Genomic DNA, 11,321 nt, shown 5'->3' on the forward strand with positions numbered 1-11,321 from the left:
ATGCTTGTAATAATAGTATTATTAATTATTGAATTTATAGTTATTTTTGCAAGTATAATTTTGGCCAAAAAAACTTTTTAATATTTTGAAAAAAAAAAAAAACTTTTAATGCTTAAGTATGGGCTGTAGTACAATAGAATATCACAAAAACTGTAATTTTTTTAAATTCTATGACTAAAAATAAAAACACTGTTACTCTACAGCAGAGGTCTCCGACCAAGGCCTATAGGCCACATCCAGCCCGCGGAAAGCTAGGATACTAAAAAATATTTTAATTTGATAATATATTTCCTTTTAAGCATTTTTAAAATTAAATATGAGTACAGTACTCATCCCTCAGTTCCCAATTCTTTTATCAATAAGTGAAAAACTAGCTGTAAACTAGTAGTGATCAACCATTGAGCAATAGTTAGTGGTCAGCAGGGACTGTACGTGTAAGGGCAGGAAGCTCGGCATTTTGTATGTGTTTGAGGGGGTGCCCTAAAATATTGCTGGCCCGCCTTTTTTTAGTCACTTCGAATTTTGTCTTGATGAATTCAAAGCTTTTATATTCCTTAAATTTTATTCCCTGGCAAGCATTGTTAAAAATAGATGAGGAAACATTGAAATGCACATTGTTAAAGTCGGTTTACTATAGACGAGTATATGGCAGTATTGAGCAGAACAGGCAGTATTGACTAGGGTGACTCAAATGATACAAGGGAAAGTCCCTTGAACCTTCCCCATGCCAATCACCATAAGCTGTCATGTCTCTCAGAAGTGTCTCCTCCTCCCCCTACACTTTCAAAGCCTGTTTCTCTCCTCTGATCTCTCATACCATCACTGTGATAATGCACCAATCAAGACAAACAATTAAAAGCAGCACGAAATCATTATCTTGGCACAAGACTGTATTACATTTTATTTATTCTCTGTCACAATATGCAGTAATAATAAAGCAAATAAAAATGTACAACTATTGTAAAATGTTTCCCAATACTATGTACCTTACCATTTGGTCCATTATTTTATTTCTGTAAATATAACCATTTTAATGTATATTTTACCACAGGTTCTTACATTTATAGTAAAAAGACAAATATCTAATGAAAACACTCGTTTGTTTATGTTGAATATCAGAAGGTAGACTGCAAAATCTGGAGTGACAGTTATGACATATTAAAAATTATTGATGAAATTTAGTTAAATTCCATCTTATTACATACAACTAAGGAATCAATAATGTATCACTCAACTACACATGGCACTGATATAAAGCAAGGGGAGGGATGACACACTATGCCACAATAAAAATAGTTTTCTACTGCATATATTTAAACTATCAGAGATTAAAAAAAAAAAAACTTTTACCTTTGTCGGATAAACAGCTGAAGAGGGGAAGGCCTCCAGAGAGGTGAGATCCGTGTAGGCTCGTTCTATAGTCTTTTTTGTAGCAGGACAATAATGAACACTTCGAACTACTTTTGGTTTAACAGAAGAACCTAAATTACAATAAAAAAGGGTTGAGATTATCATCAAACAAACATTTAATCTGTGCTATTGGGGAAATAGAACTTAAGTACACAAATTGTTTATTTTATAAAAAATATTTTAGAGAAAACAAATATTAAAACAGAATAAATTCAATATTTAAGGTAATATTTTGTAATGGCTATGAAAAATTAATAAGTTTAATTTCTTGAACTTGTTTCCTTACCATCATGTGATTTTATACTGCCTAGATTTCCCACCATTCTCCACTCTACCAAGATAGGCTTTTCAATTTCAATCTCACTCTCCTTATTGGGTTTTTAATAACAAAAAATAAATTAAGAAACCAGATTTTAAATTGTTTAGCCTCACGAACCACAAGAACCAAGAGATGATACATCACTTACTCCTTGTAAAAACAAAACTAGATCATCGTTTTTCATAGGACAGAAAATGTACTAATACTCTAAGTTTCTTATCTTCTTTAATTTCAGCATTTTCTGTAAACATATATATTGAATGCTAAAAATAAATTTTTCCTTTCTCAGATTTCAGTAGTTTTTCCATTACAAAGAATAAGCAAAAAACTAGTTAGTATAGTAAAAGTGTTGATTAAATTGATTTGATATCATTCAAAGAATATTGCAAATTCTTTCTGTGTACTCAGTGGTAGAAACAAGTTATTCCTGGATAACAAAGAGCCTGGTGCATTTCGAAAAGTTTATTGTCAATTGTAGAGACATTACAGATCCAAGAGAGTGCAGATAAGTTTTTCTATACCAGGTTCATATTAAATTTCATACGAGAAAGGAGAAAGCTCTAGTCGCCAGAGCATGATTCTGTCGGTTTTTTTCTATTTTTACTTAGCTCAGTTAAATAGCTCAAACAATACTCACACTTTGTGACAATTCCCTCGCAACAGACCAGGTTTCCCAGAAAGCGAGAGGTAAGTGTGCGTGGAGTCACGTGCTTGTTTCCAAAACTGCCTTCAAATGCAATAAAGAATTCATCTGTTGGTGTAACATAAGAGGGCTCTACACTCGTCACATACTCTTTCAGGGCAAGCTGAAAAGCCATTAGTTCTTCAAAGGCATTTTTCAACAATCTGAAAATAAGCAAATAAGTTAAACACACTTAGTTAATCATTTCATAGTGGTTTTTACAACTGACAGCTATGGTGGCGAATTCTTTTACAGATGTGCAGATAGTCCAAACTGTATTGAGTTGTCTTCCATTCTCAATCCTTCTTTCATTCTGATGACATACCAATTTTAATAACAATACACTGTTGAAAACAACAGGAGTTACAACTTTTGCTATAAGCTCCAGTGATGTGTAATGCTCTCACATCAGTACCATGTATATTCCATAAGCCTTATTGATTGATGAGTTAAATGGTTCGTCACTAGAAAATAAATAACCAACATCTCAGAATTCTTCACTGCAGAGTTATTATCACCCTATTTTTGTTTTCAAAGCTTCAGTGTTAACATTCTCTATGCGATTTGTAATCTACTTAATATTAAATGTTTTCAGTTTAACATAATAATATGACTTTTGTGACTGTTATTTTTACAAACAAAGAGAATCTCCAGGTGGTATAAGGTGGAATGTTTCAGTCTAGGTTGAGATATGTTTTCTGAATATTTCTTTTCTTCTGAAATTTGTTCTACGTAGACTTGCTTGGTCGTTTGTGGTCTCGGACCACAAGAGAGTTTTAGAGAATATTTTCCATCCGAGAACACTCCCCTCTTTATTAATTTATCATTGTATTGATTTTGTTTTGAATAACTACAATTTGTTTAAAATTTCAGAACATAAGCCCGGCAATATAAACTATTTTTTTTTTAATACAGATATTGAAGTTACACATTTTTTAATGTAAATTCTTTACTTTGGTCATAAATTATTTAATTCCTCATAACTAGAACATTATTTGGTCAGAAAGGTATTTTACTGTTTGCACTAAGTTCTCAAGTTTATTTTAATATATGCTCAATATTTACTTTCTAGTAATATTATGTTATTAATACTTATTTATATTTTATTCCTGGACTTAATGTGAGCAAAACATGTTCTAGTGTGTAAAATAAAAATACAAATTTTGTCAGATATTACTTAAATGACCACAATATTTCTTTACTTTGGTTGTAGTGTTACTGTTTTTATATATAAACACTGATACATAATAAAATAAATTAAATGTGTTATTCCATAACTTCTGATATATCAAGTTTACCACAAAAAGATTGAAAGTTAAATATTTTATTTTTGTACTATCAACTATAAAACATGTTTTGATAAGCATCAAATTTTGTATATGTCTTTAACAGTTTTGGTAGAAACAATACTGGAGAAGTGTAACATTAAAAGCGAGTAAAATTGAATCACTAAATTGAGTAATAAAATATTCTAAATAAGCAAACTAGAGAGGTTTTGTAATTTTATTTTTTGGTTACTACTACCACTATCAGTATTCATTAATAACAAAAATCACTAATGCATGACTAGCGGCAACAACGAAAGTAATGACAACTATGTTAAGACTATTATAAATTAGCTATTCAAACAAATAACCAGTAGGCATTCATGGCCATTACTCGCTGTCTCTCTTGTCCGAAGCGCACAAAGTATGGAAGCGACCGGGCCTCCATTATATTTTGTCAACCTCTACGGATAGCAGACGGACTCATCATTTCGAAAAATTACAAACCATGATTCTTGTGTTTTACTTCATGTCAGCTGTTATAGTTAAAATATCAAAACAAACTAAACTAAACTATGATATTACTGACATGTTCGATTACGAGTATACTTTCAGTTTAACGCAAGTTAAATATACCTTGAATATTTGTATCGATGAGGGGGATTACAACCACCAAACCTCCCCTTGGATAAGTCGATGCAGTTACGTAAATTTCTTTAAAACATCTATTCACCCCACCAAGAGACAAAGATAACTAAGAAGTCTACTTACAATGTGGAGAGCATATTTGTTATGTCATTAGGTTTATGTTATATAGCAATTTGTAAGAAAAGATCAATCTATGTTATTTATTTTTCAACACAGTTTAGCAAATTGTCAGAAAAATGTTACTGACAAAATATAATTACACAGTAAGTTGAAGGAAAAAATGATGCAATTATTTCATTATGTTTAAAAAAATTTAAAATTCTTTGTGTAACCCTTGGTTAAATATACAGACAAAAATAGTAATAATAATGTACACATTTGCCAGTTTGAATACGTATAAATAAACTATGAACCTTTTTTAAAGATAATACTTACCCAGCTGCTCGTGCTTGATTCTTTCTTCGAAGATCATTCACGTTTACAAGAAGACGCTTCCTTTTATCTTCAATCATGTTCTTCACTTTCTTATTATACAATCCTTGATCTTCCTAAAAATATTAAATCAACTATAATAGTTTGAACAATATGTGGCCTGAATAACTTTTAAGCTACATATAAATTATATTACATTTTCATTACAATATAATTATATTGTTTTCCTTTTAACTTCTTAGACTAATGTTGTGAAGCTAAACAATAAATAAAGTCTGTAAGAAAAGTATACAATGCATAATCAGTTAGGAATGATTGATGCACTATGATGGCAACAATATTAAAAATAAAATAAACTGTGGTGGAAAGTGTTACAATGGTTTGATACACCACTTTCATTAATGTTGAAAATAGGGCCAAGCTATACATCCAAAGATAAAAAAGGCTGCCTTACATTTTGAAGTTAATATTAAAATTCGCGCATACTGGTTGAAATTAGCCAAGGATCGATTTTTTTAGAGGAATCTATGAACAATTTTATTTTAAGTAATTTATTTTTTGTTTTATGCGCAAACATAGGATTTAGTTCTGTTGATCTAAATGTTGGAAAATTTAAAGTCCAACTAGAGGAAAAGAGACTGTTTCAATATTTACCTTTTTAAATTAAAAGTATAAATGCCTCCTTTGTGATCACACCCTATGGAATTTTGATCTTTACTTGATACTTTCTATCTTGAGAGATGTTTCTCATCTATATCCAAATAATTAAATAGTTAAGGCATTGACAATTTATTGTAATGAAGCATGTAACACAATAATGTAAATATTGATAGCTTCATTCTTTCTGTATTTGGACAATCAGTCTTTCAAGATCAGACAGAATATACTGATTTCAGCTCTATTTTTGAAGACTGCTCAATTTGAACCTAACTGGATGTTCTACTACTTAGAAACCAGAGATTACGTTTCTCTGGTTGGCGTAACTTGCCAACCAGAGATTGTGTGCACTCCGTGAATACCTCTCAGGACATTTCTTTTTGCTCTATTATAAATCCATCCAACCTCTTTCACCTTCAACAATTCAATGGAGAAAAATTACCATGGAGTTGTATTGGATCTTGTCTTCTCTTCTGTAGACAAAATATCTGTTAACTGGTCTTTAGATCCCTTAATGCCAATCGAGACCCACCATCCCCCTTTAGATATAGAAATGTTATGCTCTAGTCTTAGTGAATCAAGGAATGACTAGTCAAATCCTCCTTCCCATGTTGGCTTTTTCCTTAATTTTAGAAAATTCATTCTAAAGAAGACAAATCTTTATAGTTATTATAAGGTCCTAAACTAACCTCTGCCACCAGCATTAAATCTATCAGATGAGGAGCCATGAAAACTTTTTGGGCTCATATTAACCACACCAAGAAAACTTCTGGAACTCGATAGAGAACCTCTGTTCCTAGATGATAGGATTGTTGAAAACCCAAAGGACATTTGTAGCCTTTATGCTGAGCACATTTTAACAAAGTGTTTCAACCGACCTGTAGACTTTCTATAATGACATGATTGCTCTTCAGCTCTTTTTATGATTTCTCTGTCTCTTGCAAAGAAATTTAAAAGATTCTCTACTATGTATATTATAAAGGAGCAGGACGAGATGGAAATCCACTACTAATATTGAAGAATATTACAGTGAATTTCCACTATTAATATTACAGCAGCATTCTTGCTCCACACTTAGCCATCTACTTCAACTTTTTTTCAGCGTTTAGGAATTTTCTCTCGCTGTATTAAAGGAGAAGGGGTAATTTATTTCCAACCTACTTCAGCCAACGTGTTTGAATCACACATTTTCTTCATCAGTACAGAATCTGGTTCTTTATCAGAATGACATCCTCTCTGCTACTAAAGAAGCCACCATGTCAACACTGTATTCATCGACTTATCAAAATCAAATGCAAGTTAAAATTAACTTTTTTTTTATCAAATACATTTACTCTCTACTAGATTTTGCTCTTGTAAGCATTTTCAGGATCATGTTACCTACTGTTTTGGTAAATTATTGTAAAAGGGTTTTAAACGTTAAATTAAATAGATATTTGGTTCCAACTAAAACGAAAATATGTCTCATAAATTTGTTTACATAATGCATTTAACAAAATACTAGGCCTAGTTTTAAAATGAGTTGGTTGATAAATTTATCATTTATCTATGTTTAGGTTTAACTGTGTGTTAAACATAAAATTACACAATAAACAAATACTTTAAATAGTTACAGTAGGTTAAATGTTCTAGATTTTTAACATTAGCATAACTGTCAGTGGCACTAATATGCCATCACCACAACTGAATCAGGGTACCAAATTATTTTTTATGGAAATATCAAAACTATTGAATATGAAAACATTCTAATTATAGTTATTTATGGGGAGACTTTAATAAGCGGCCTACGCTCGTTATTCGGTTGCTATTATCGAACAATTCAATGTATTATTCAACTTTGATGTATGTAAAAATAGTACACAATAAGTTACAGTAATAGATTACCGTAACAAGAAGAATTTTGTACATTACAATTTTAAATAAGTAAATTTTAAAACATTACAAAACAACAAAACCAACTATGGCCTAGACTTATATATCAAACAAAACTTACAATATTTATAACTTGTCCAGCTTGATATCATGATGAAATGGAGAGAAGAATTAGCCCCATGTGTTACGAGGAGCCAAACTCACACATTGAAGCCAAAAATCTTGTCACTTGTGACGAATATCTCATATATTTTCCTCATATTCATCGTCATTTTCAAAGTCTCAAAATATTAGTTAAGTTACTTCTTGTTGTTTATCGTTTCATTTAAATTACTATAACTAATAAGTTGAAATCATATGCTAAGTTAAATAAATTGTAATATGGAATTATCCTTCGTATAAAAACAATCCAAACGTTTGATAATAGCAATCTAATAATGAGTGTAGGATGCTTATTAAAGTCTACCCTTATTTACAATTAATTATTGCCAGTTATTATTAATGTATTGAATTTATATTAAGTTCAAAACAAAATCAAACAAGTAAAATCATATGTATGGTATTTGAGTAATGGCAGCAAGTATAACGGTGAAGTACACGTGTTATTCATGTCATATGCAGTCAGATATGTTTATATTTCAAACTAGACTAATAAAGAGTAACTAAATATTAAACTGCTTTATTTATTAGATTTTATATAGATAGACTTTCATTATAAATTATTATAGTTTTATTAAATATAAAAACAGCTGAACTATACTGTAATTTGAAATACCTATAACGTAATTCGGTTTGACATTTTGGTTTCGGTTGTGTAGAGAACTTACATCATGAATACTGATGATGTTTTTTGTGGTGGTGGCTGCTTATTATACTGCAGCCAAAATCACTTTTAGAGCAAATAAGTTAGTCTAGACATAATATCATGTTTACAGATTTAAATTGTGTTTATAGCCTAGTTGATAGTTTATATATTAACTGATTTAGTTTAAAAATATTTTTTGTTGATATTTATATAAAAACCAAATATGCATATTAAGTTCCACCCTACCTGAATTAGAGGTGCTATTAGACCTCTAACAGCATGAAAATTGAAATTTTCCCAAGATCTTCACTGTGGCTTTATCCTGAGTGATCTTAATTAGTCTAATATGACAGCAAGTTTCATTACGCATTATGATGCATTAGGATGTCTGCCGCAGTCAACATGTTAATAATCTAATACCTAACTGGTTCAGAGCCTATATAGCTAATCCTTTATCGGAGTAGTCAACCTTGTACAGTAAGAAAAATAAAAAAAGATATGTAGGCTAATTCTAGAATTTCAAACCCATACCAACGATTACCTTAAGATGTCATTAAAATCAAGAATGTTTATAGTAATTTAACAGCATAGTGATAGTCTAGATGAAGTCGATTATAATGTAACAATAAATTACTAAAATTTAATCATTATAATAGGTTCTAAGTTACGAATAAAAACTACAATGTGAACACATAATGAAAATTAGTTTATACAACAGTTTTTAGTTGAAAAGTATGCCACACATTAATTTAATGCACAGCGGTTAACATACATGAGCTACTTACCTCATCATCCAAAAATTCTAAATATTCTCTCTGGATGTCCCGAAGTCTTTGATCAAATTCTACTTCCATCATCCTGATTACAGACTTATAATAAAGATAAGTGTGATATAAAACTTCAGTATTTTCCTCAACGTTTTACTATATCTTAATTGAAATTAAAGGTTCAATCAACTGGAACAATGCAGCCTCTAAGAAATTGCTTATGCCTAGCCCACTGAAGGACGAACAAATTGCAGAAAGGCTTCTTTCTTTTTTAACTATGTAATAATTCGCTATTCTAAGACTAAATTTATGAAATAGTTTCTTATAATATATAGACAAGATTCTGGCAAGATTGAAGTGATTCAACGGAGCTAGAATAAACAATACAAGAAACTTCAATACATAAACTTTACAACATAAACACAGACAAGCAGAACACACTAATAAGAGAATTACGCGGGAAGCCAGGAATATGCCTAAAATAAGCGGGAAAGTTCAGACTAACCAACATAACGTAGTGCAAATAATTACGATACCTCTCACTGGGAGAACATTTGGTAACACACTATATGAAAAAAGAGTACTGTTAACTACCAGTCTAATTTCAAAATGTTGATTTTCAGTGGAAATTTATGTTTTACTGTTGTTTTCATCGTTAATTAGTGAGAAAAATGATCGTCCAAACATAGAAAGAACAACAAACCGAATTAGAGAGTAGTGATTCTTTCAATGTTTATATTTTAAAATTACAACTTTAAATGCATTACCCATTAGAGATCTTCATTAAAATAATTATGATAAGGTAATAGTTCATTTCATCTTCCGGAACACAAAGTTAGTAATTCCCCAACATTTCCGAACATTTTCAGATTAAGCCTATCTTAAGGTAGAATTGGGAATTTTAAAATGGAGCATAAGTAATTTACAATAATATGTTTCAAATCAAGTTAACAAGTTTCTTAAAAAAAAAAAAACTGTTGGGTGAAAAGATATCAGACATAAACATTAATTATGACACAGACCTACTTTTGCAGCACAAGATTCTCTCAAGAATTTTTATATTTCTATCACGCGCGCGCGCGCGCGCGCGTGTGTGTGTGTGTGTATGTGTGTGTGTGTGTGTGTGTGTGTGTGTGTGTGTGTGTGTGTGTGTGTGTGTGTGTGTGTGTGTGTGTGTGTGTGTGTGTGTGTGTGTGTGTGTGTGTGTGTGTGTGTGTGTGTGTGTGTGTGTGTGTGTGTGTGTGTGTGTGTGTGTGTGTGATACTTCTAACCGTGTGTTTTGTAACAATTGTTTATATTCACAAGATGTTGAAGAATATGGATCCTGATATAACTCACAATAATAGGTTTGTAACATACAACACTACTCTGTATAAACTATTTAAAATAATCGGGTTAAGCTGTAACATACATCCCAAATTATGTTCGTTTTATTTAAGTTATTATACTAATTATTCGTATATTATAGTAACAGTGATTACTTTTATTCAGTTATTGGGGTTTTATTATGTGTTTCTTGAGCACCAAAGGCCTCACAAAAATAAAAAGTATATTATTGGAGTGTTTGTTTTTAATTTATAAATAACTCCAATAAGAAAAGAGCTTCTAGAATGTACGGGAAAGTCTAACAAAGTTAATGCAATTTTAATGCATTTTTACCGACTATTTATTAAAAAGACAAATCACTATAAACGAAATGTAATAACCTAATATTTTGTTACATGAAATCACTTATGTTTTATATCAACCATGTTATATAAGTGTTAAATAAGTAATAATAAGAACAACATATTATCTTATCACAACATTTATGGATACTAATACTGATACAATAGTACACACTGCTACTAATATGACATTTCACATACTATCAATTGTAATAATTAATATTTGTTGGATTTACTTTGTCAGTTATTAACTATTTTCTACATGCATTAGTATCTAGAGAACATAATTAAAATAACTTATTTACAAGAATGCTAAACAAGTAAAATATTGTCTTGCAAGAGGTCTGAAAAAAAGACGCAGCAACTGAAGTTGTAGACTAGCCGACCCTCTGCCCGCATTTAAATGAGGTAATGCAGAAGCATAGGTCATTGGGCCAACACCTGGTTGTGTAATTGGTCCTCCTTTGAGGATTGCAGGATTTATTATATTTAGGCTCGTTAGCCCAATGAACCACTCAAATTACTATTGCATAACACAAATTCATGGTTCAGTTACACCACTGATCGTTGGCCCAACAAACCTATGCCAGTAAATTAAATGTACAGGGTTCGTTAGGGCAAAACTATAATTTGTACACTCAAAAAAAGAAACAAATGGAGTTGTTGGGCCAACGAGCCAGTTGAGTGAACGAACCTCTATATCTTTATAAACTGGGTCGTTGAGCCAACGATCAATGGAGTAATAAACCGTTTCACTATGTCCCACCATGACCAAAATTATTGTTTCTCACAATTAA

General features: G+C 31.0%; 1 protein-coding gene across 1 annotated transcript in view; it reads right to left on the reverse strand.

The window, feature by feature from the left end:
- Positions 1–9,283, reverse strand: part of LOC124362494 (zygotic DNA replication licensing factor mcm3-like) — a 36,129-nt gene extending 26,846 nt beyond the window's left edge. Inside the window, 4 exon segments of the mRNA XM_046817050.1 lie at positions 1,351–1,481; positions 2,367–2,575; positions 4,760–4,872; positions 8,876–9,283. Of these exon segments, the coding sequence (XP_046673006.1) occupies positions 1,351–1,481; positions 2,367–2,575; positions 4,760–4,872; positions 8,876–8,947 (525 nt within the window). The 5' untranslated portion in view covers positions 8,948–9,283.
- Positions 9,284–11,321: the final 2,038 nt, after the last annotated feature.

This window comes from Homalodisca vitripennis, chromosome 5, assembly GCF_021130785.1.
Source record: "Homalodisca vitripennis isolate AUS2020 chromosome 5, UT_GWSS_2.1, whole genome shotgun sequence".
Classification (NCBI taxonomy): Eukaryota; Metazoa; Arthropoda; class Insecta; order Hemiptera; family Cicadellidae; genus Homalodisca; species Homalodisca vitripennis.